Raw genomic sequence first — 27079 nt, 5'->3', positions numbered from 1 at the left:
TGCGACACCCTCCTCACCCCACCCGGACTTGCTCAGCCCTCCTGCCAGGAGCTCCTCCTGCAGGAACATTCTCCTCCCCTCACTTGGGCTCCATTGCAGTGTATCGGGCTTCTGCCCACACCCACCTTCACCCCCCGAGAGAGGTTTCTCTCCTCCTTTTGGGACTCCGGCACCCTGTACCAGGCTGCCCCTCTGCCAGGACCCCCTCCTCCCCCACAGTCGTAGGTCCCCTCCCATGCAGTTGCCCCCTCATCTTTCTTGGGCTCCCAGTACCTTGTTCTACCTGGATTGCCCTCAGCACCTGCACAGGCTCAGACCTCAGGCCACCCCAGCAGGGACACCCACCTTACACCAGGTGGACTCTGGAATCTCACTCTGGGCTCCCTGCCCACGGAGATGCCCACTGTGCATAGTCTCTAGATTAAACATCTCCAGGTTCTTTCCCATCGTGTTATTTCTGGAGGATTGAGTAATAAGACAGCAAGTGGGCTGTTGGGATGACCTGACACCCAACAGCCCAGAGGTGGACCACACTTTGCAGGTAAAGGACACAGTTGTCCGTGATACTGCTCTCACCTCAGATACCAGCTGCAGCTTGAGGATCCATAGGCTACCCTTGCTTCTGATCACATGGCTACAAACTGGGAGTTACTAATTACCCGCTCAGGTTCAGTAATTCACGAGAACAACTCACAGAACTCGGGAAAGCACTCTGCTTATTATTAAAGTTTTGTTATAGCAAAGGGATACAAATCAGAGCCATCCAAAAGAACAGGTGCACAGCGCCAGGTCTGGGGGGGTCCCAGATTTGTGAAGTCCATTGTCATCCCCCCAAGGGGTCAGGATGCATTACCCACCCAGAAAAATCTATGTATGACAATGTAGAGAGTATCACCAACCAGAGAAGCCACCCCAAGCCTCAGTGTCCAGAGTTTTTATTGGTGTTTCATTACATAGCCGTGGTTGATTGAATCATCACCCACATGGCTCAGTCTCCAGCTCCCTTCCCTGCCCTGAAGGTTGGGCTTACAGCATGTGGCTCAAAACCCCAAATTTCCAATCACATGGTTGATCTCACTGGTGTGGCCAGCCCCCGTCCTGAGTCATCTCCTTACCGTAAACTGTCTGGGCCACCATGAATAACAGAGACACTCCTGTCATTGGGAAATTCTAAGGATTTAGAGGCTAACTCTCAGGAATTAGGGACAAAAGCCAACCAAATTCTTTATTCCAAGAGTTTAGAGTTTAGTTTACTTCCCAGGAAGCAGGACAAAAGCCAACCAGATTCTTCACTAGGCAGCTATGGAAAACTAAATTGCTTTCTTCTGTGGTATACAGATCAATTGTTCAGTCTTAAAATATCTACCTTGAGATTTCTCATTTACCTTCTCAGATTAAGTTGTATAAGAGTTCTGTAATGGTTATAAGGTACTTATTTACTCATTTTTTTAAACAAATATTTTAAAAATTTATTTGCTTATTTACTTTTGGCTGCATTGGGTCTTTGTTGCTGCGTGCGGGCTTTTCTCTCATTGCAGCGAGCGGAGGCTGCTCTTCATTGCGGTGCACGGGCTTCTCACTGCAGCGGCTTCTCTTGTTACGGAGCATGGGCTCTAGGCGCTCAGGCTTCAGTAGTTGTGGCACACAGGCTCAGTAGTTGTGCCTCACAGACTCTAGAGCACAGGCTCAGTAGTTGTGGCACACGGGCTTAGTTGCTCCGCGGCATGTGGGATCTTCCCAGACCAGGGCTCAAACCTGTGTCTCCCGCATTGGCAGGCAGATTCTTAACCCCTGCACCACCAGGGAAGCCATATTTATTCATTTTGTATCATAGTAATTAATAAACTTTCAGAAATGTTCTAATACTGCTATATAAAATCATGGCATTGGAGTAATATAATCAAATGTATGGTAAAGTAAAATTGTATTGTATTTTTCCTTTTACCTGTCAGTTACATATCTTATCTGTTTTAGGTATGACTTTAGCCTTTCCAGCTTCAGTTCATGATTCTCTGATTTGCAGTAAAACATTTCAAATTCTATATAAAAATGAGGAAGTTGTTTTAAACGATGTCATGATCTTCAAAGTTAAAATGTTGTTGGATGAAAAAAAGGTAAACATTTCTTCATATATATTTAGATAAATAGTTTTTGTAAAGCCTCAAGGCATATTTCTAACTTTCTATAAAATATTCAAAAGGCAGCTCATAGTATAATTTCTCTTCAGATTGAAGAAACCCTTGAGGAAATGAATTTTCTGTTATCCTTGGATCTGCACTTCACAGATGGAGATTATTCGTAAGTAGGCTAATCAAACAATTAAAAATCGTAAGTTACTCATGACTGTTATCTATCTGTATTAGAGTCCCCATTTTCTTCTTAGAACCCAGCCTACCCCCTTCTTTATTTTGGACCCCTTCTCCCTTCTGGGAGAGTCTCATGGGAATGGTTAGGCCTACTTTTTTGTGCACATGCTGATTCCATGAGCTCCAGGTAGCAAAGTCAGACGACTTGAAGAAACATGAAACAATTTCCTAGACTCTAGAAATTGCACAGTTGATACAATACCACTGCCTTGAGGCATTTAAACACAACCGAGCTCTATTCCACTGCATCACTGGCTTATCTTTCTTGGTGGCATGAGTGATGCCACCTTCAGGTGGGACTCTCTTGATATTCAGAGTTATCAAGACTGATGACTCTTAGACTTAACAGTTGTTTCCAGAGTCCATGAAGAAGTTGTAGGACTGGCTACCCTGAACTTGTCCACACATCCGGACATACAGTCATACATTTTAGGGACAAACTGTGCTTGTATTCATTTAAAACAAGAATCAGAGATCCATTTTACTATTTTACTTTCGTGGAGTTGTTTTTCATTTCAAATGTACCTGTAGAAATACTTCTTGAAAATTGTATATAAATTCAGACTACATGTGGGATAAATGTCTAAGCAGTTACATTTCTCAGAGGTCTGCTTGTGAGATGTCGTCTTTACTACCTGGAGGAATAAGAATTTTTTACGTGGTGGCTACTGCCCCTCTGTGATACTTGTTTATTGCAGGGAATTCCTTGAGGGGTTCTTTTTTAAAAGAAGTCAGTTCTATAAGTGGAGTAAGCTGAAATGAGTAAATAGTTAATTAGCTGTAGGTAATTATAATGTACATATTGGTTAAAAATAGATATATATTTGGACATATTTTCATGGCATTGTTTCAATTTTTGTATGTGTAAATCTAATGACAGATTAAATATCTGTAATAAAATATATACCAATTATTGATACCTGCTTATTTTTGAGCAACACTTAATAACAAAATTTTGTACCATAAAAACAATTTTAAGCACCTTTTGGGATTTATCACAATAGGATTTGACCTACACTGTACTGCAACTTTATTATAAACAGTATTCCCTATGGAGTAAAATTTTAAGTTGAGAGTATTTCCTAAAGTATCAAAAAGGACTCGTTTTGTAGGGGCATTAGTGAAAAACAGTCCATTAACATGGAAACTGTAAGTATAGTTAGAAAACTAGAAGATCTGGTTATTTTCTTACTGTTAGATTTCATATTACTGTCTAATGCAAATGTGATGCTTTAAAAATTATTCTCATTCTGTTTTTAAAAAATAAGTAATTAAAGGTTTTGATAGTTTAAACTGTGCTACAAAATGTTTGCCTTTACTAAATTTTTGTACTAATAAGCAAATGTGTTGCTTTTTATAGGGCAGATGATCTGAACGCCTTGCAGCTAATAAGCAGCCGAACACTGAAGCTGCACTTTAGCCTCCAAAGAGGCCTCCATCACCATGTCAATGTCATGTTTGATTACTTCCACCTTTCTGTCGTGTCTGTGACAGTCCATGCTTCATTGGTTGCACTACACCAGCCACTAATAAGGTAAATGTAACCACTTTCCCGCTCCTTAATTACATAGTATCTTTTACTTTTATAATGAAAACATATACTTTGATAAAGATAACTGAAATAGGAATTTCTAAAGTCACACTTACTTAATAAACACTTTCATTTTTATACTAAAGTATTAATAAAATATAAGAGCATGGGAACATTAGATTGATGACTTTTTTATTACAGAAATATGGAGCATTCTTTGTCAAATAAACTGACCAAGAAAAGTAATGCAATATGGAAATAACCGTACAGCATTGTTTAGTCTGCACCTCTGTTTTTATGCAATGCTGACTGTAACTATTCATTCTCTGGGAAAGTGTATTCATTTTTTCATAGTTTTTGTGTCTTTTCTCTAGACTTATTTATCTTCTTAAATCTATACAGTAATTCTTGTTTTCTAAGTTATTAACCAATTTTATGGATCTTTACTAAGTAAGCAATTTTAAACTATGTCATGTTAGCCTAAAGGTACATAATATTCTGGATCGTAATAAATTCATTGGGATAATTATTTTTTCTGCTCTCTTCCATGGGGAGATGGGTTGTCTTTCATTAATGTAAGAATACAGTTCAAGCTCTTTAGTTCTTACAATAAGACATCATCCTTGTGCCATGGGTAACAGATAGACACTTTTAAATCAGTAACTTATGTGAAAAGGCTCCAAATTGACTTGACTTTTGAACTACTTTACAATTTCTGATGCAAATTTTATTCCAGCAACTGATATTAGGGATGATGCTTAAGAGTTATAATGTTAAACTGACTTATCAGAAAACTAAGTAGGTGATTTTGTAGAATTACCTACTTCAGAATTTATAGAAAACCAAGACAATGTAACATATTTCCCCCAAGTAACAGCCTGTTGCATGTCTTTACGTTGCTGTAAAAATTGTGAGCCGCACTTCCCCTGTGTTGTCCCGTGATGTCTTTAGAGCATGGGGCCAGGAAGAAGTCTCTTTCTCCTGATGGCCTGCTTTGCCTTCCTTATTCTGTAGTAAGATCTGGAGCTAGTTGTTTTGCCATTTTTGTCTTTCCTGTTAGACCTTTGAGAGCTTGTTCTCAGTTGCTATAACTTTTGTACACAGGAAAGTGTTCCTATGATTATATATAACTTTATTATAAACTTACTCAAAACAATTTTAGATGTTGATTAAATAAATTAATTTTTAACAGCATGATAACTCAATGAAAATTCTTTGACAGGAAAGTATGTTTTTTAGAAGTATAACTTTCGAATAAGTAGTATACAATATTACTTTTAGATGAATAGCCTGTTAGGTTTTAATGCTAAAAGTTTTTAATCTGTTTATAAAATACATTCCAGTATTTTTCCGAATTTCTTAGTTTTGTAATTTCAGTAAGAATCCCTAACGAAGCTATTTCAAGCATTCCTTTTTCTTTATAACAATGGCTTCATTTCTTTTCGGAAGAAATGCGCAAACAGTCCCTAGCGGTTAGCTCGGGTTATCACTGCTGCTCTCTAATCGCTGAGTACGGAGAGCTCATCCTGGTGACTCAGTGCGATTCCTCCTGCGGTACTGCAGCTCTTGCACAGACTGGTGGGGAGAGGCGGCTCATCTCCTAGAGACCGTTCACTGCAAGGAGAGGACATTTTTGGCTCAGAATCAGAAGCCAAGAGGACTAGCTGTTGGCTCTGGTTGGCGATGGGAGAAGAGACTGAGGTGCCTGTGACAACTGGGGTTGCTGCTCTTTCCGTCACTGCCCTGGGCTCTGATGTCCCCTCTCTCGCTGCTAGAGCTGTGCCCTTCTTTGCCTGTAAAGGAGAGGGTCGGGAAGGAAAGCAAGGCAAGGGGAAGGAAGGCTTTTTGCTGGTGGTACGCTGGTAGAGGGGTCCTGTTAACGGTAGTGTTCCTCACTATTTATGCTTCTATAAATGCAGGGTTTCTCCTGAAGTTTTGTTATAGCTGGACTTTTTAGTCCTCTAAACTAGATGAAAAAATTTTTAGCTTACAGTATTACATATTTAAACGTTATTATTATTATTTTAATTTCTTCAGTAGTTGTGGTGCGTGGGCTCAGTAGTTGTGGCTCACGGGCTCTAGAGCGCAGGCTCAGTAGTTGTGGCACACGGGCTTAGTTGCTCTGCGGCATGTGCAATCTTCCCGGACCAGGGCTCGAACCCGTGTCCCCTGCATTGGCAGGCAGATTCTTAACCACTGCGCCACCAAGGAAGTCCCTAAATGTTATATTTATATAAAACAATTTCTATGATCAACCCAACTATAGACATTAAATCAATGAGTTAATGTAACTGAGGTTAGGATTTTTCTTTGCTTGTTTTTTGTATAACTTGTTTCTTATATTTGATTTTTTTCAATATAGCTTCTTTGGCTCAATTTTTTTTTTTAATGGCTCAATTTTAAGAAACACTTCATAGCAAGTGGTATTTACCAATGACTTGCAACACCCTCGTTGCTAGGATCTAGATATTTCATTTTTGCAAAGCAAATTCATTTTGCAAATGAAGGCTGCTCTCTGCTTATGGTACATTTGATTTACTTTCCTGTCTTTTCCCTTTTGCCAAACTGCCAACCAGTCAAATGCTTTGGCCTTCTTATAGTTAGCCAGTACTTTATCTCAAATTCTTAAAGGAAAAATTGTAAAGTTACTTTAAGAAGAGTTTAGAAATCATAGCCTTGCAAAGCCCTTGCTTTTTATTCTGCCCCTCTAAGACTTTCTTTTGTAAACATTTAACTTAACACTATAAATAGACTCTTATGACAATAATAATGTGATGCTTGTTCCTCCAGCTTTCCTCGCCCTGTGAAGACTACTTGGTTAAACAGAAATGCACCAGCACAAAACAAAGATTCTGTGATTCCTACTCTTGAAAGTGTGGTCTTTGGTATTAACTACACAAAACAGTTATCACCAGACGTAAGAACTGATATGTTTATAAATCCTCTTTTCTCTCTTACTTTGAATGAAATTTGTTTTAACTGTTATGTTTGTGAATGTGATCATTCTTTTGTTCATTATTTGAGATCAACAACTTACAGATCTAATTAAATATGATCTTAACAAATTGGTTGGTTCCAGTTGTTTTTTTGAAAACGAACCTGACACCTCAAGATTTTACAAGACTTAATGGATAGAGACCTTTGACAGCCGGGGTCTTTTTTATTACTTACTCTCTCCCCCTGCTCCCTTCACACAACTGGTAGAATCATTTTTGCAAAGGTGCTTGTAAAGAGTCACTGCCAGAGTTGAGACCCAGAGTTGAGACCCAGCAGTATGAATACAGCCATTACTCCCCTGAAAGAAAAGGGGGCTCAGACTACAAAAGTGGAGTACCACTCAGTCGAAGTTTCCTGTGTTTAAATTACGTGTATGAATGAGAACAACTCCCTAAGATATTGCTAGATTTCTTATCCGTTTTAGAATTAACTGTGATTTGTAAATCCTTTATTTTTCTAAGCTTCAAGGGTGCTATTTTTAGACTCTTGGTTACTAACAGTGTGTCCCAAATCGACTCCTTGTTTAGGGCTTCAGCTTCGTCATTGCAGACTCCTTCCTGCGTCACGCCTACCGTTTCCATTACACCCTCTGCGCCACCCTCCTGCTGGCCTTCAAGGGGCTGCACAGCTACTTCATTACGGTAACGGAAGAGCTTCCCTCTTGTCAGAAACTAGAACTGGGTATGTTGAAAGTAGCCAGACCTCTGCTTTAGTTCAAGGCACTCTCTTCATTCTCATATTGCTAGTTATCAGCTTGGCCATAGTTTCTGTACTAAAACCAAGTTTATGTGCTTCACTTTTGCTTCTCTCTCAACTTCATCTTTTTCAATCTTTGATAATTACTTTCTGAAATTAAAAAAAACTGTATGATATTGAGAAATAATTTCTTGGTGCTAAGTTTGAAATGAGTCTTTTGGTAGATTTTTTTGAACAGTATGTCAATATTACTGCTTCTCTTAGAATACAAGCAGAAAGCTTACTAGAAAACAAATGTAATTATGCATAGAATTATTAGATAGGGAAGAGAAATTAGATAGATTAGGTAACATAAATTAAATCCATACTTCCAAATATTTAACAGTCTAAGCAGATTGTAGGTACTTGGGACCGTTGTTTTTAAATATGTTTGGTGTTTTTTTGGTTTTTGTTTTTTTTGCGGTACGTGGACCTGTCACTGCTGTGGCCTCTCCCGTTGCGGAGCACAGGCTCAGCGGCCCATGGCTCACGGGCCCAGCCGCTCCGCGGCATGTGGGATCCTCCTGGACCGGGGCACAAACCCGCGTCCCCTGCATCGGCAGGCGGACCCTCAACCACTGCGCCACCAGGGAAGCCCCATATGTTTGGTTTTAAGTGATCTCAGATCTTATTTCTTTTATTTCATTTCAGAAAATAATAACATTACTCAGTTTTAACATTCTGAAACTTTTAAAAATAATTTTAAAACACCAGTCTTTGGTTTTTGTCTGACATTAATATCTGCATGTATATTGTAATACACAATAAAAAATCTTATTGCCTTGATTTTGTATACCACTTGTAGTTTGCAAAATACATATATCACTTCACAGAAGATAAATTATTGAGATTCGCAAAAATGTTTTTATTAAGACATTTTATGAAAGTTTTATAAGCTTTTACTTTCAAATATCAGCTAATAGCTCATCATAAAAAGCACATTTTAATTCTCTTTAGAATAAATTATTTTCATCATTACATACTTGAATAAATCAGAAATTACTTTTTAAATTTTACTGAAATTAATCACTGTTCTTATTTCTTTGTTCCTCAAGGATCTGTCTTTTAACAATATTGATGCACTATCAGAAATAGTTACTGAAAATAATTCTTGGGTTTGAGACTAATTAGCCCGTTTTTATAACTGCCTATCTTGAGATACAAAAGAATTGTAAGAAAGTGATCTGTACCTCACTGAAGTTCAGCTGCGAGAACAGGCTGGCTGTTGTACCACTGCCTGTCAGCAGATGCTCCCACGGGTTGGATTAATTTCATTATCAGTCAGTTGAGTGCACACTTTTCCTGACTTGACTAGAAACAGATATCATTCAGTTGACTATTTAGAATGCTTAATTCAAGGATCCCAATGTATCCCCAGTTTTACAAGCAGTAGGAAAATGTTTGTTCTTTCTTGCTCATGTATTCTTCCTCAAGTCAAAAATGGTAGTACGGAAACCTTTTGATTACTATTCTCTGGAATATTCTTTTTCCTTGCTGTTTCATGTACTTAGAATCTTCTATTTCCCTTAGGAAAATCCTTTAAGAGACCACTGCCTCAAGTGTAAACTTCTAAAAATGTTCTTTTTTGAAAATGAAAGAATTGTTTGTAGAATAGAACTAATTTAAGCTATCACTAATCCTCAATTAATGGAAAAATTATGCTTCATGTATTTTTTAATTTGGTTCTTTGGGATTCAAACACATTTTCTTAGGAGAATTATATGATACATTTTGGTTAACTTAGGTTTAATGGTCAGACCACAAAACTATTAAACCATAATGTTAATGAAGGGCGATACCATGTTACTGAAAAGTAGTGGTATGACACAGAAACCACGTGGAATGGCATTTCTATAGGAGAATCTGTTAGTAGTTTGGATGTTGAATTCGTGGAGGCATCATCGTGTAGTGCTCAGCACTGCATGTGCATGTGTGCACCATTGCTGTCACTTACTATCTGTAAGTAACTGGGACTGTTTATGCAAACTGGTTTCCATTCTAAGGGCAGGAGGATTGAAGGGGTCCAGATGTGCTGAATGCATCAGGAAGGGAAGAGGAGGGCATCCAGAAAGCAGAAGGCGTGAGGAAGCTCCACAAGGAAAACTGGTTAACGGAGGAATTCCTTCGGGCTGAGCAAAGTGCTGAGGAAAGAGCAGGCCTCTTCTAGGTCTTTGAAGAGCTTTGACATCCCCTTTCCCTTAATAAGGAGTCAGTTCAGCACTGAGAGAGACAGGAGAGACTCCCACAGCTGGGTGGGGTTCTTGTGGGTTAGTACAGAGAGCCGTGTCTGAGGTGGGCCTGTCCATGCTGCGTGCATGGAATTTTCAGAGTTTTACTGTGTAATGTTCCCGAATGGAAAAACACTTGAACCACATTTTAACTTATAAAAAAATATTTCTGTACAAAAGGAAATAATGTTTAAAGGAAACAAGCATCTCTTTTCAAAGGCAAAGATTTATTTCAAATAGCTTAGACAGTATTAGCACTAATTTATCTAACTTCAGTATGATAATTCATTTATTTATAAGATTTTTAACTTTGGGGTAAGGATGGCTTTTATGGCACATATGTATTACTTTGGGCTTATGAATATAATGTAGAAAATATCATAATTAAAAGAGCCCTTATGTTTAATTTCAGGAGTCAGTTACTAAATGAATATCAATTTTATTCCAAATTATTTGCTTAAAATATTTTATCAGAAAATAAAATTCTAAAGCAAACCCCTAGACTTCAGTTTCAAATAAGTAAATAATAGTGGTAGAATAAAATTATTAGTACCTTACACATGGTGTTTACTCAAAATATATTTGTTGAATGGATGAATGAATGAAATAGCACAATACAGTTTTTGTTGATAATTGAAAAGTACATAGACATCAACACATACTTTATAGTAGTTTCCTAGGGATTTTTAAATTCAAGATTCATCTTCAGTAAATATTTATCAGTGATACTTTGTGTTATTCTTAAACTTTTCATTATTTATATTTTCTATTTATTGTGAACTTTAGTTTATTCTTGAATGCATATTCTAGGAAAACATCTAAAAATTTTATTAACTATTCAAAAACAACTATCGCATATTCTGAACTATTAACATTGTTTATTTTTATCCTAGCAAAATTAGGTTGTAGGCACTAGATAATATTTCTGTAAAACACTGTTGACTAAACATCATTATATTCACCAGTTTTAGTAAGTTTGTAAAGTAGTTCTTGATTAGAGGATGTATTCTATTTCCTTCTACTATTTAGCACTTTTCTTGAGTTTTCAAATATGTATATATTTAAAAGTCTTAAATTCCACCATGGTGTGTGAGGAGTGTATCTAAGCTCTATTCCCTTTTTAAAAATAATGCCTTGAATTCTGTTCTGCTTGTGTCTTTTTCTTTTCTCGTAGATGAATGATGTACATTTTTTTGATGACATACAGTTAAATATTGGTTTGGTGCAAGGAACTCTTACTGAAAATGGGTGTCAGGGATTCTGGAATCTAGGCTTTACCAAGTCTTGTAACCTTTTGGGGCCCCGGTCTCTACACTTGTAAAGGCAGGGGGTTGACCTCGCTGATCTCTGAGACCCCTGCCAACTCTAAAGTTCTGAGTTTAAGAAACTAAAACATAAAAATAATATTGGATTATGAAATGTTGAGTGGCACATACACTTAAATAGAGAAAAGAACAAAGTAACATAAACGTGAATGTACATCATTTGTAATTCTAATAAGCTAATTAACTAACTGAAAGATTTTGCTTTAGTGTTCTAATCTAACTGCACTATCACATCCATACTAAAACTATTAATAACAAATTGGAAAATTCTAATAAATTTTATTGTAAAAGGAGTATAGTAACTAGTGCTGTGTGCAATCCTTATAACTAGCCAAGGCCAACATGCAGGTCCTTTATGAGCGCCTTCTCAGAAGAAAACAGCCACCAACCCAGAAAGACACCTGTCTAGGTACGTTTACAAATAGGTTAAGTAAATAATCCCTTTTAATTAGCAGGAAACTTTGCTTTAAATTAGTGTCAAATTTCATAAATATGTATTTCTTAATATTGTATGTTCCTACCACCCGTATGTAAGAACTTACTATTAGAATCAATTTGGTTTGTAGATAAGCTTTGGTTAATTTGTAATTAATTTTAATATTGAAGTTTTTATTTAAAACTGGAAATGTTAAATGCAAAGATTTCTTTGGCTTTTAACATATTCATTTTAGAGTTCCTACAAAGAGCACTTTTTGGAAACCATGTTCATTGCCAGAATTTGTTGGTTTAATGGTAATGCCTTAAATTTGTTCAAAGTCAGTTTGTCTTTGGGTAGGGCTAAGGGTAATAAAATGTGGTTTAAAAACTGAAGCTAATTTCGTGCATTACAGAAGTAAAGAGAGAAGCATCTTTAGTATCTGGCTTTGTTTTTTGAGTCAATTTGTATTTATTTTTTATTGTTCTAAGTTTAAAAAGCAAAATACAGTAATATCAAGTCGCCACTATCCGGATATGTTACACATTTGAAAGGAAATATTTGATCTCATTATTTTATTGATATATTTCCCTATATGTTATAGACTTTTGTTCTTGAATAGCAATAGTACTTAATTTATTATCTTTCCATAAGTATACTGAAAGTTTTTACTTGGTGTTGAATAGACCATCACTATTACATTTTTTAAAAGTTACTAAAAGCTGTAGAAATAAAAAATAAAATTAAATCACAGCATTTGTTTCTCAATTTTCAGAAGTATGGACAAAAGGAAATTAAGGAGCCAAAATCTTTCTCCACATTTCTCAAATGAAAACTAGCCCAGAAATACTTAAATTGTGTCAGTTTTCACTAAAACTGTGAAGCGAGAAACTTACCTTTTTATCAGGAAGGAAAAAAGAAAGGTTGAAGATTTATTTATGACCATTATTTTAGAATATAATTTTATATTCTCATTAAGTAACTTAACTATAAAATTAAAGAATTCATGGTGTGAAATTATGGTCGTTTATGACATGTTTTAGTGGTCTTTTTAGCAATAAAAATATACTTCTCATTAACTATTGTATTGTCAGCCTATCAATTTAGATGTGAGCATGCTAAATAATTTTTAAAAACGCTGCTCATATAATAAGGCCTATATAAAGAAGGGCCCAGTATTTGGTTGAGTGGGAAAAGACTTGATTCGAAACTAAAACATAGTGAAGTTCGTTAATAACACTTTTTTGAGATATCTTTCATCCTTAACTCCTAGCAGTGTATTGGTATTATCTGAACTATGCTATGAATATCTGTTGAATGAATGAGGAGATGAGAGGGTGGATAGATTTAGAAGATAAATTTAAGATACATTTACCTTTCGACTTAGCAACTCCATTTTTGTTCATCTGTAGCACGGAAAGGAGTACTCGTATGTAACGGTATATGTGCACGCACATTGATCACAGTATTCTTTGTGGCAAAACACTGAAAACAAAGATAAATGCCCATCATTCAGCAAAGAATGGACTTTGAGGTACCCACACCAAGGGATATTATGCAGCCATTTGAAAAAAGTGCTTAAGGGCTGCATATCCCATTTACATGGAGTAGTGCTGAGAGAAAAAAAGCAAATCTCAGCACGTTTGTAAAATACACCCATTTTTGGAAAGCAGTGACTCCAGATCTCATATATGTATATATTTGAAAATATGGAAGGATGTGTTCTAAGCTGCCACCTTCAATTAGCAGGAGGAGCCAAGGTAAAACAAAGAGTGTAGGGAGCTCCATGGTGGCCTAGTGGTTAGGATTCCAGGCTTTCGCTGCCACGGCCTGGGTTCAGTCCCTGGTTGGGGAACTGAGATCACACTGCATGGCGCTGCCAAAAAGAAAACTTGTAAGAAAATAACCTGTATACGTTTCTATACAGTTGTATAAATAGATATATAGGCATTTTTAAAGGAAAAATTAATTAAACTCAGTTAAAATCCTAAATGATGTTGAAATCATTTCATCGCAAAGGTTTTGAAGTTAAGTTTTGCATTTAAGCATTCCTGAAGGTGTTTGCATTGAAGTAGCTCTCACGAGCCATAATGCAAATGGACCAGTTTCTGCACTTAGGCTCTTGTATGTAAAGATGAGAAAAGTGTATCAAAACTCTAAAAAGTTTATTTTCATTTTTTAAAAATTCATAGGTAGGATATGTAACCTACTAAGACCAATTTTGCTGATTTTCTTCTATCAAAGGAAAACATCATGAGTGATGTGAAAACATATGATGATGTTGGCATATGGAAGTTATGATTTTAATACAGGGTCTGCCAGATTTTTTCTTTTTTCTTGGAAAACCTAACATTAGAAGCCACTGATTTACCTGATGGTGAAATGATTTTTGAAATCTCAGCAGATTTCTTTAGTTATCAGTGGGTTATTTATATATTTGGTGAATTCCAAAACATTTGTGTGTCCTCCTGGTTTTAGTTACCAACAGAGTGTTTGTTGTTCCCATCATAGCTTGGTTGTGTTCAGCACATCAGTGTAACTGCTTATTTTATCAAATTTAAATGTTTATCATTCTTTTTATCAAGTAGTAAACATTCAGTATACCTTACGAGACAGTGAGCTGATGAATGAATTCAAGGATGTCGCAGAATGTATTCTTGCTTTTGTGTGAGAATGATCAGTTAAACTCCCTTAGAGCAACACGATTATGGAATGTTGTGTGCTGACGCTATGCTGTTAGAGTTCTCTTAGGAGAACTCATTTTAGTTTGATTTCTGAAGAAAAACTGAGTATATCTAAACATGATATTTCACGCTTTAGCGAAATGTATTCCCTGCAAAAAGTAACTAATAAGTCTTCTGTTCTGTTAGTTTCTGTACTCCTTTGTAAATATTACCATTTTGATTGTAAATTAATCTGCACCCCCCTTTGTAAATGGTTGTAGCATACATTAAATAAGTCAGGATTATATGGGAAAAAATTGCCTCAGTTTTAGACTGTCTGATAGACAACTGAATTTATTAAACTAAAATAGAAACTTACTTTTTGTCGGAAAGGATTTTGTCATTCATTTTCATTAAACAGCTTATATTCCAGGCATGCTTTATATATGTTTTGGTTATAAAAATTATTTTGACTTGAACTATTAGCTACTGTAAAAAGCAGAGCTTTTGTAAAAAGTGAAGCATGTACATATGTAATACAAAATACTAAGATCACTGGAATTTATAATATATGAAGTGCAATAAAACCTTAGTTGTATGTTTTATCTTTTCTGTGGTGCAGTTGTGCAAGTTACTTGAGGTATATAGTCAGTAGTTCCTTGACAGTGTTAGCCTCTTATGAGAACAGAAACCTGCTACTTAATACAGGCATACCTCACTTTATTGCACTTCACGGATACTGTGTTTTCCACAAATTGAAGATTTATGGCAACCCTATGGCAAGCAAGTCTGTTGGCAGCATTTTTCCCAACAGCATTTGCTCACTTTGTGTCTCTGTATCACATTTTGGTAGTTCTCTCAATATTTCAAGCTTTTTCATTATTATCATTATTTTATTATGGTGATCTGTGATCAGTGATTTTTTTATGTTACTATTGCAAAAAGAGTACAATTCACTGAAGGCTCAGATAATGGTTGGCATTTTTTTAGCAATAAAATATTTTTAAATTAAGGTATGTACATTGTTTTTTAGACATAATGCTATTGCACACTTAATAGACTACAGTATAGTATAAATGTAACTTTTATATGCACTGGGAAACCAGAAAATTCATGTAATTAGCTTTATTGCAGTTTTCACTCTTTTGCAGTGGTTTGGAACTGAACTGCAATATTTTCGAGGTATGCCTGTAATCAGAACATAGAATTTACTAATTATCACATTACCTGCATGATTAATGTGTTTAGAAAAATATATTACATTGAAATTTAACTCATTTAATATAGTCCTATATTTTGCAACCTTCTGGTTTTTTAAAGGTAATTTAATTTATTTCTATAATTTCAAAAACAGTTTACAGATCTAACATTGAGATACTTCCTCCAATTACTCTTTACTCCTTTCAGAGGAAATGGATGTGGAAGCGCGACTTACTGAATTATGTGAAGAAGTCAAGGTACTTGCATTTTTAAAATTCACGTTACCAAGTTATTTGAGTGGATTCTGTTTTCTAAGTATTTTATTGAACAAAATATTAATTATTTATCCTTTCTAAAATGCAAAGATAAAATTGTTGATCTAGGTAGAAACACAACTTAGTTGATCAAACAACATTTGACTTGAACGTGAAGTTAAATTAACTTTAAAATGTATATTATTGTGCATATAAATGAAATAGCAAAGACTGATCAGAAGTGTCCTTTTTCTCTTATTAGTTCACTCAAAGAATTTCTGGAAAATTTTTTTTAAGCATTACTTAAACTTACATATTTTTTAAAGTGATATTGTTTAGAAATGAAAGTTTGTTTTATTTCAAGAGATCAGTTTGTCTCAGACCATTTTTCCACTAGTTCATTCTTGCAATTAAATTGAATAGATTTTTATTTTTCCTTTTTCTTCCCCATGGAACTAAGTGTTTTGAGTATTTTAGGATCCCTATGTATTTCACTCTTATTTAGCTACGTTAATGGAAGAAATCGGAGACATGAATCAAACAAAAATATATTGACTTCGGGTTGTATTTCTGTATGTAAATTTAAATGAGGACTTGACCCCTTTGGAAAAGGTATTTACCTTCTCCTTGTAAAATTATACATAGGCAGGAGCACTAATGTCATTATAATAGTTGCCCCAAAGAATTATATACGCTTAGAAATAATCTTAATAAGATGTTTGTGATTAATATGGAAAAAAAATCCACAGTGTTTCACTGACATATTAAAGGAAATTTGGATGAATAAACATTTATGATACTCCCAGACAGAAAGGTGAACGATCTCTGAAAGATCCAGTTTTTCTCAAGTTAATAATATTAATGTATCTATATCAAAATCCTGTTGGAAACTTTAAACTTACGTTAAAGATCACTTAAAGAAAGGTAAGGATGACTCAGAAAAACTTTTGAATAATAATAATATAGAGGGACTTGCCCAAGTGGATGCTAACATATATATATATAAAACTACAGTTATGGAAATAGAGTAGGACTTCTCTAAAAGACTAGAAAGACAAATCAATGAAACTAAATAGCACTGAAACAGTCACTAAATATGTTTAAGAATTGAATATATGATAAAATATCGGGTTACATAAATAGTGTGGTAAAATACCATACTATAGAAGAAAATTCTAAATGGACTTGAAGAGTTAAATGTCCAGAAAAATTTGGAAGATAAATTTACATATACATGTATATATAAACAATCTGATCTTAGGATATGAAATAACTTTTTCAGAGTAATAGTATAAAAGACAAAATAAGGTATTGATGATTTGAAACTTCTTTAAAACAAAATAAAATATAAATAAAGTTGAAAGGAAGCAATAAACTGGAAGAAAATATTTGCAATACTTAAAAGTGGCAAATGATTAATACTCACAATATATAAAGAGGTCCTATGCATCAGTTTCAAAACAACCCCCGGGAAAAAGGGATATGCATAGAGGCAATGTACAAAATGCAGTTCTTAGCAGAACAAGTTAGCTACATAGGTGACGCTAAGTCTTACTGAAAACCAGGGAAATGCATATTTAAACAATAAAAGGGTTTTTTGACCATGAAATTTGCAAAAATGAAAGTGACTGCTAATCTGCATTGTTGATAAGGGTGTAGGGAAACTAGTATCTGCCTGTGCTGTTGGTGAGGGTAGAAACTGGTACATTTTTTAGGTCACTTCATCAGTCTATTCTGAAAACATCTATTAAAACACATGCTCTGCCACAAAACAGTTTTTATTTAGGAATCTGTCCCGCAGAAGTGCTAATACATTTCAACAGACATAAAGAATTGTCAATTCCCATGTAGCCATTTGAAAGGATTAGGCAAGTCTCTATGCATTGACATGGATTCTTTAATTCAAGATATATGTATTCATCTATGATGCAAGGTACTGTTTTCATGCTGAAAAGCTCTCTAGGATATATTAATTGAAAAAATAGGGACTTCCCTGGCAGTCCAGTGGTTAAGACTTTGCCTTCCCTGATCCGGGAGCTAAGATCCTACATGCCTCAGGGCCAAAAAACCAAAATGTAAAACAGAAACAATGTTGTAACAAATTCAATAAAGACTTAAAAAAATGGTCCACGTCAAAAATCTTTAAAAGAAAAAAAAGAAAAAATAAGTTGGAAAAATATGAGTATGATTTTTATATGTTATCAAAAGCTCTGTATTTGATCATATTTGTGTGATTAGATTACATATAAAATATTTGAAAGGATATATATACACACATACATATACATTTCAAACTTAACAGAAATACAGAAAACAGGGCTTCCCTCGTGGCGCAGTGGTTGAGAGTCTGCCTGCCGATGCAGCGGACACGGGTTCGTGCCCCGGTCCGGGAGGATCTCACATGCCGCGGAGCTGCTAGGCCCGTGAGCCATGGCCGCTGAGCCTGCGCGTCCGGAGCCTGTGCTCCGCAACGGGAGAGGCCACAGCAGTGAGAGGCCCGCGTACCGCAAAAAAAAAAACAACAAAAAACAGAAAACAATAGAATGAAGGATGGGGCTGTGAAGGAAAAGTTTTATTCTTTACTCTATATCCATCTGTACTAAGTGTTAAAAAATTATATGTATTCAAATATTACTAATAAATTTTTATGTACTCGTATTTAATTTCAGCATTTAAATGGACGTCATAAAATTTAACGTAAACTATGGTAAACTTTGACAGCAGATAGAATACACAAGAGGTGGAATAATAAGAGGTCTTACAAAGAGGTCTTACAAATCGTTAAGGAAACCTGTTATTCCCCATTTTTCATATTAATATAGGTTAGACACCAAATTACAAAAACTGGTAATAAGTATATGAAAAATATTTAATCTAATTATCAAAGAACCCAAAATTTAAATATTCTGACATCATTTTTAACCTAGCTGTGATTTTTTTTTTTTTTTTTTTTTTTTTTTTTGCGGTACGCACAGCTCCCACTCTTGTGGCCTCTCCCGTTGCGGAGCACAGGCTCTGGACGCGCAGGCTCAGCGGCCATGGCTCACGGGGCCAGCCGCTCCGCGGCATGTGGGAGCTTCCCGTACCGGGGCATGAACTCGTGTCCCCTGCATCGGCAGGCGGACTCTTAACCACTGCGCCACCAGGGAAGCCCTAGCTATGATTTTTTAATAACAATGTAATGCTTATTGAGATGCGCTGAGATACAGATTCTCGTACCTCGTAGATCTTTCTCAGAGATTAGTTTGGCAGTATGTATCCAAAGCCAAAAAGAGTATTTCTTCTCAATTTATACCAAATAAACAGAAATTCATATGTAGTGTAACTTATAATATTGTAAAACATTAACCTAAATAAATCCCCAGCAGTAGGACAATGGTTAAAGAAATCATGGGACACTCATAATCTAAAAAAGTTGTACAACCTTAAAAATGTTGCTTTCAACAAATGTTTGATGTTGTAGGGAAATGCTCATACTGTGTTATCCAGTGAAAATGGCATAAAGCTACATATGATTCTGGTTTTTTCCTCTCTATAACTGAAAAAAATTGAAGACTATAAACTAAAATGAACTTTATTTTTTTCTTTTTTGCTTTCCCCCATTTCCAAGTCTATTAAAGTAAGCACCATTTTCTAATCAAACAAGGTCAGTGAGTGCTATGAATAGGACAAAATAATGAATGTTATTTGAAAAAAATATATAAATGTAAGGTCTTATTATTCCTACATTTATACATATAAAAGATCTTGTCAAACTTAATTCTGATTTCCTTTTTAATATAAAAAAGAAATTATTATTTATATTTTGACACTTACTGTAAAGAGTTATATAAACCAAAGGAGTAATTTATACCCGAAGGGATGCTTTTCCCAATAATGAAAATACTAAAAGTCCTTTCTCAGAACCTTGGTGCCATGATCCCTGAGAAATACAATTAATAAATACAAGGTATCTAGATAGCCTTGCTCTCTGGAGGAGAATTAGTTCTACTTGTGTGTAGATTATACTAGGTGTAGCATTGCTTGCCTTACGTAGTGCTATTTAATCACTGTCAAATACTTATTCTAGTCTTCTTTTCCTAACTCCATTAAATTCATTCCTGAAACAATACTGCAGGTTTCAGCTTCTTTATAGTACATCTTAATCTTTTGTGTGTTCTTAGGAGACATGAGAAACTTGTTAGCTTCATTTCTAATAACACTTATAACCCATTTCCTGGGGCAGAACACCTCTGTAGAATTTCTGTGTATGTTGATGAATCAGTACTTATCATCTGTTGACTCTATTAGCTTCCATTCCAGAATTCTGGAATTTGTCAGCGTTTTCTGAGTTTGTCCTTTTATTCTGGGAGCTTTTTCCTTATCCGAGGCCTGTAATTCCTTATTCATTCATTCATTTATTCGTCCAGTAAGTATTTATTGAGTGACTACTGTGTACCGGTAACCAGAGTCACAAAAGTGAATAAGACACGATCCCTTCCTTTCTTACTAATGCTGCGGAGTTTTTGTTTTAAGTGTTCTCTTAGTTAAGAAGATAAATGGAAGCTTGGTTTGGGTTGGGGAAGAAAAGCCTGCTGGATTGCAGACTTCAAAAAGAAGCCAATACAAACTGAGAGAAAGAGGGTCATATGTGATAAGCAACATTTGGGGGTTTTGTTTGTTTTTAGAAAGGGAGGGTGCAGTGCAGTTTGGGACACGTTGAACTGTCCGAGTACAGTCATCCAGTAGATGCTGGATCTAGAGCTCGGGGAGATGTGATCCAGAGCCATAAATGAGGCCATCATTGGTGTGTAGGTGGGAATGGCTGTCAGCTTCAATCTGAGCAGACTTCTTCCATCTTTATAGTATGAAAATGAGATCAGCACCCATGTATGTATTTAAAGTAGATTTCTTAGTGTTACTAGTAATTAAAGACAGATTTTTGCATCAAGATACTACGTCCCTGAAGACTGACTGCTGCCTCAGTGTATTGAAGAAAAGCCTGTCCTTATGATAAAAATGCTTGACCAAAGAGAAACATCATTCTGACTTATAGTCCTTTGTTATTCTTTGTTTAGAAGTTCTTATTTTATCAATTCAAGAAGACCAAATGCCTTTTAGAAGATTCTGCATCTCATTCAGTACTCTTAACTTCCATCATCAGTTTAGGTGAATATTTAAATAAAGGGGATAATTTAATACCACTATTAGAACACTCATAATAGTATATTGTAATCATTTACCCACTTTTCTTTCCTCATTAGACTGCGAACTTTTCATATTAATCTTGGTGTCTGTAGAATGTAGGCCCTAGCATGTAAAATGTGCGCAGTAAATACTGGGTGAGTGAATTGTTAGAAAAGAGAAGGAAAGAAGTGTTCGACAGCTCTATGAAAGGATTCCCGCAAGCAAAATAAAATCTAGCAGCACAGGTGTGAGGGCAAAGCAGTACTTTAGAGAGTGTCTCAGTCCTTTCTGAGGAGTTACGGGTCTTTTAAGTACTTTACTTAGCTGATGGGGAAAAAAATCAGATTTTAAGATTTCATCATCTTTCAAAATTTTTATAACTTTCATCATGATTTGTACATTGTGTTTAAAATTCCCAGTATTTTAGTGTTTGAATTTGATCATGTTCTATAGAATCCTGATTTGTAACTTTAGACTATGATGTTATTTCAGTAACAAGATACCTCCGGTATTGAAATATTGGTTAAATGGTCGAAAAGTGCTGTAGTAACTATCAGATAGAAAAAAGCCATGGGTCAGTTGGTCTCTCTCCACACACACATGCAAGTGCGCACACACACATGCAAGTGCACACACACCCATTTTTTAAAACTAAAAATTTGCCTTTGTATTCTCAGTAATATATATAGGTGTGTTATGGTAATTCTCAGCAGTAAAGGTTTTTTCCCTTGTCATTTCAGAAAATAGAGAATCCTGATGAACTGGCAGAACTTATAAATATGAATCTCGCACAACTTTGCTCACTTCTAATGGCTTTATGGGGACAGTTTCTGGAAGTTATAACACTACATGAAGAGCTAAGACTAGTACTAGCACAAGAGCACCATACTTTGAGGGTAAGTTTAAAAAAAGTGATGTTAGAGCATTTTAATGAGTACAGTAAGTCCCCTCCCTACATACGAATCTTCAAGTTGTGAACTTTGAAAGATGCAAACACATGTTCGCATGTCCAGTCACGTAAGTTAGTTCACGTGTCTGGCTACGTTGTCACGTGCGTGCATCCTCTACAAGTGGTTGTGCTTTTGTGTATTTTACTGTACTGTACTGTATAGAATACAGTAGTATAGTATCTTTATTTCAAGTGTACGACGTCCGGAAGCAAGTGTAAAAGCAGTGGTGATGTAGCTGGTACTGCTAAGAAGCGCCAGCTGTTGTACTGCACTACTGTACTTTTCACGGCACTGTACTGTAAGATCAAAAATGTTTTCTTTATTTTTTGTGTTTGTTTTTTATGTATTATTTGTGTGAAAAGTACTATAAACCTATTACAGTACAGTACTGTATAGCTGATTGTGTTAGTTGGGTACCTAGGCTAACCTTGTTGGACTTACGAACAAATTGGCCTTATGAACACACTCTCGGAACAGAACTCGTTCATACGTAGGGGACTTACTGTGTCGCTTTCTATTTCTCCCTTCAGATCTGTTAGTATTTGCTTAATATATTCATGTGTTCTGGTGTTGAGAACATATATATTTACAGTTGGGAACTCCCTGGCAGTCCAATGGTTAGGACTTGGTGCTTTCACTGCAGTGGCCTGGGTTCAATGCCTTTTCAGGGAACTAAGATGCCACAAGGTGCATGGCACAGCCAAAAATAAATAAATAAATAAATTAGGTCAAGTTGATTGATACGGTTGTTTAATCAATATTCTGGATTAACTGTTTTTTCCTGTATCAGTATTTTAAAGACATACCTTTATCATCATCCTCCATAATCTCGGATGAGAAATCAGTTGTCATTTATATTGTTGTTTCCCTCCAGTTGCTGTTATAATTTTCTCCTTATCTTTGGCTTGAAGCAGTTTGACTCTGACGGTGCCTTGTTGTAGTTCTCTTTATATTGCTTGTAGTTTATATATTTTCTTTATATTTATCTAAATATATATTTATATATTTTCTTGGTATTTATCTTTATGTTTATTTATCTCGTGATTTGCTGAGATCCTCATATCTGCAGGGTGATATTTTTATCAAAATTTTAGCCATTAGAACTACAGAATTTTTCTGCCCCAGTTTTCTCCTCTACTCTCTCTCTCTCTCTGGCACTCTGATTTCACTTATGTTACACTATTTGATATTATTTTGTTAGTAGTTTTTCTCTGTGCTCTTCAGAGTGAATAATTTCTGTTCTTCCATCTTTGAATTCACTAACTAATTTCTGTAGTGTCTAATCTGCTCTAACTCTTCTCTAGTAAAATTTTCATTTCAGATATATACTTTTTACTTCCAAAATTTGCCTTTGGTTCTTTTCTTTTTTTAATCATTTCATTTTTCTGCTAAGGTTCCTCATCTCTTCATTCATTATGACCAGCTTCTCCCAGTCATTGGCCAGTTTATACTTACGGCTTGAAAGTACTTGCCTGAACTTCTGGTTTCTGATCCAGCTTTAAGAGGCTTGGACTTCATCACTCCCTTTCTAACAACAAGAAAAGAGCTGAACAAACCAAATATCAACACACCTTTTTAGGTCCATTAGAGAACCGAGGCCACGGGATAAACTCCTGACCCCCAAACTGGAGAGATGGCTAGCCAGTTACAGAGAATCACATCTTGCCAAAGCAGAAACCAACCCATGAACAGAAGTCACCAGGAGCCAGTACCAGGAGAGCAAAACTTAAACTGTAATTGATGAATTTCTGGAGGCTCAGTGTGAACAAGCTTGAGTTAATAACTCCAGGAGGGCCCAGTCTTAGGGGACACCCACACTTCTATGAGTTTTAGCTCCAGGAACCCTACCAGGTTCACATAGTTCAAATCAGAGAAATCCCCTCATGCAGGGAGAGGGGGAAATAGCCATTTGTAAATACATCCAGAGCATTCTGTCTTTCTTAACAAGACCTTCCTCCTCAGAAACTGTCTTTCTAGAGTCCAGCTGACCTGGGGGACCCAGCTCCAGCCCTCTCTAGCCTTCCACTTGGGGGAAGGAAAATACCCAACTTATACATTATTAGGGATTCGCAGATTAAAGCAACAGTGAGATACCATGCACACCTGTAAGAATGACTAAAATTGAAAACACTGACAGCACTAAATATTGGTGAAGATGTGGAGCAACAGGAACTCTCATTCATTGCTGTTAGGGATGCAAAATGATACAACCACTTTGGAAGACAGTTTGACAATTTCATATAAATCTAAACATACTCTTACATAATAGTCCAGCTACCATGCTCTTTGATTTACCCAAATTAGTTAAAAACTTAGGTCTGCACAAAAACCTGCACTCGGATATTTACAGCAACTTTTTTTTTTATAATTGCCAAAACTTAGATGTCCTTCATCAGGTGAATGGTTAAACAAACTGTTGTGTATTTACACGATGGAATATTTTTCAGTAATAAAAAGAAATAAGCTATCAAACCATGAAAAGACATAGAGAAACCTTAAAAGTATATCACTGCTAAATGAAAGAAGCCAATCTGAAGAATTACCTACTATATGATTCCAATTCTGTGACATTCTGGAAAAGGAAAAACTACAAATAAATAATCAGTGGTCGCCAGGGGCTCAGGGGGATTGGGAGAGAGTCTAGTGGGTGGAGCACAGGAGACTTTTAGGGCAGTAAAACTGTTCTCTATGATATCGTAATGGTGGATACGTGTCACTGTACATTTGTCAAAGCCCATACAATTCACAACAAGAAGGGTGAACCTTAATGTAAATGATGGACTTTAGTTAATAATAATGTATCAATATTGGTTCGTCAGTTATAACAAATGCATCACCATAATGCAAGACGTAAATAATAGGAGAAACTTGGGGGCTTGAGGTATAATTGGAACTCCCTATACTTTCTGATCAATTTTTCTCTAAACTAAAACTGCTCTGAAAAACCTAGTCTATTAATTATTTAAAAAGAGAAAGAAAAGTACTTGCCTGCTAATTCTAACACCTAGATTGTCTTGGAGTCTACTTCTACTAACTGCTTTTATCTCTTGGTTGTAAGTTACATCTTCCAGCTTCTTTGCATGTCTAGTTGATGTTCTTCAGTGCTTGAAACAGTTGCTCCTGTATCTTGTGCAGTTTTGCAAGTTGTTTTCAGTAGAGTCAATCCAATACTACTTGCTCTGTCATGGTCTAAGTAGAAGTTAAATAGTGCTTTTCAACCATGGCTGTACATTAGAATCACCTAGGGAACTTTAAAACTTACCAGTGCTGAATGAGGCCCAGGCATGGGTGATTTTTTAAAAATTCTCCAAGTGATTAACAGGGTTAGGCTTTTCCCTGAATACGAGCATTCTACTAGGGCGAGTGGGAAGTGAAATCTGGCCTGTCCTCCCTGGAGGCAGGTTGTATCTGCCTGTGGAAGGAGCACCTTTTTGTTTTTGTTTTGAATATAGTTCCCTGGGCTATACAGTAGGACCTTGTTGTTTATCTGTTCTATATATACTAGTTTGCATGTGCAAATCCCAAACTCCCACTCCTTCCCTCCCGCTTGGCAACCGCAAGTCTGTTCTCTGGTCTGTGAGTCTGTTTGTGTTTTATAGATAAGTTCATTTGTGTCCTATTTTAGATTCCACCTATAAGTAATATCATATGATATTTGTCTTTCTCTGTCTGACTTAACTTCACTTAGTATGATCATCTCCAGGTCCATCCAAGTTCCTGCAAATGGCATTATTTCATTCTTTTTTACAGCTGAGTAGTATTCCATTGTATATATGTACTACATCTTCATGCATTCATCTGTCAGTGGACATTTAGGTTGCTTCCATGTCTTGGCTATTGTGAATAGTGCTGCAAGGAACATTGGGGTGCATGTATCCTTTTGAATTAGAGTTTTCTCCAGATATATGTGCAGGAGTGGGATTGCTAGATTATATGGTAGTTCTGTTTTTAGTTTTTTGAGGAATCTCCATTCTGTTCTGAAGGAGCACCTTTTTGAATTTGCCCTTTAAAGCTTCCATATGGATCAGCAGGACCCTGGATTCTAATGTGTAGCCACTAGCTTCCCCTAACAAGGGTGGAGGGTCAGGAATTCTTACTAACTTTTACGGAGATTTTAAGATCATAACGTTTTCAAGTGTATTGTTGCTTTCTGTGCTCTAGAAGAGGGAAAGAGTTAGAAATAACTTGTATAGCCATCCTTTCCCACTTAAAGGTTTCTTTACAATGCTGTGTTATCTATTCAAAACATTGCGCAGTTTGCATTTTTAAGAACTCATCTCTAAAACTGCTTCATCTGATATTCCTTCAGTACAACTGTATCAATGAACCTTAATATATTAAGCTCTATCTTTTTTAATAAAGTAGAAGTACTTTCTGAGAACATATTGTTTATTTATAATATTTAGTTTGATGCCATTTATTTCCTATTTTGCAAGGTTTAGGCAGACTCTCATTGTTAATGTGATTATTAACATAAAATGTATTATAGCTTTTATGTGTATATACAAAAAACATGCCCAGAAGTTTCAAGAAATAAGTCTACCCATAAGTGAATTTTGTTATCATCCAATATGTGCTTTCTAAAGGGCTGATTTTTTCCTTAAATTATTTTTGACCATTTTAAATGAAAGGTTTCTAGTGTGCTTCATGGTTGCTTACCTTCTGAAGTAGAGTATATGGAACCTAATTTAGCCCTTTCAAAGTGACTTCGTTATCATTATCAATCTTGTGTAATGTATTCTGCTTTAATAGTACACTGGTGTCCTGTGCTCTCAAAAATGTCTGGATAGTAGATCCTCCATTAGAGAGGCCCAAGTTATATTAATTTTTTTACTGATTTTATCTGCTTTTTATGGGAATTTTCTAGGTTTTCTTTAAGAGGGGCCTTTTTGTTTCAGCATCAAGTTCTTATTTCCTTTGTCTAGTATACTTATGTATACTTAATGCCTATATATACTATGTATACTCTACTTCTCTTTCTCCCTTGGTTTCATTTGCTCTTTATAATGTACTGTGGATTGAGAAAACAAATAACTTAAACCAGTAGGGGTTGTATCTAACAAGTAAGCATAAATCAGGTTTGTATAAAAAGAACTTAAAGAACATTTGTTCAGATAGCCTCATCCACCAGAGGGCAGACAGCAGAAGCAAGAAGCACTACAACCCTGCAGCCTGTGGAACAAAAACCACATTCACAGAAAGATAGACAAGATGAAAAGGCAGAGGGCAATGTACCAGATGAAGGAACA

The 27079-nt window shown here is 35.8% G+C and overlaps 1 protein-coding gene across 3 annotated transcripts in view; it reads left to right on the top strand.

The window, feature by feature from the left end:
* The window catches only part of FAM135A (family with sequence similarity 135 member A), a 121582-nt gene that overhangs the window by 55147 nt on the left and 39356 nt on the right, over positions 1–27079 (top strand). For all 3 annotated transcript variants that reach the window (XM_082855775.1, XM_082855774.1, XM_082855776.1), the window contains exons 5-12: positions 1975–2114; positions 2228–2298; positions 3727–3900; positions 6688–6814; positions 7422–7575; positions 11514–11591; positions 15668–15717; positions 21621–21776. In XM_082855775.1, coding sequence (XP_082711901.1) covers positions 1975–2114; positions 2228–2298; positions 3727–3900; positions 6688–6814; positions 7422–7575; positions 11514–11591; positions 15668–15717; positions 21621–21776 — 950 coding nt within the window. The remainder of the gene's footprint in view (positions 1–1974; positions 2115–2227; positions 2299–3726; positions 3901–6687; positions 6815–7421; positions 7576–11513; positions 11592–15667; positions 15718–21620; positions 21777–27079) is intronic.

This window comes from Leucopleurus acutus (assembly GCF_964270905.1).
Source record: "Leucopleurus acutus genome assembly, chromosome: 15".
In the NCBI taxonomy this organism is placed as follows: Eukaryota; Metazoa; Chordata; class Mammalia; order Artiodactyla; family Delphinidae; genus Leucopleurus; species Leucopleurus acutus.
Note: the sequence above shows the minus strand (reverse complement) of the source record. Positions and strands in the feature narration are given on the sequence as shown.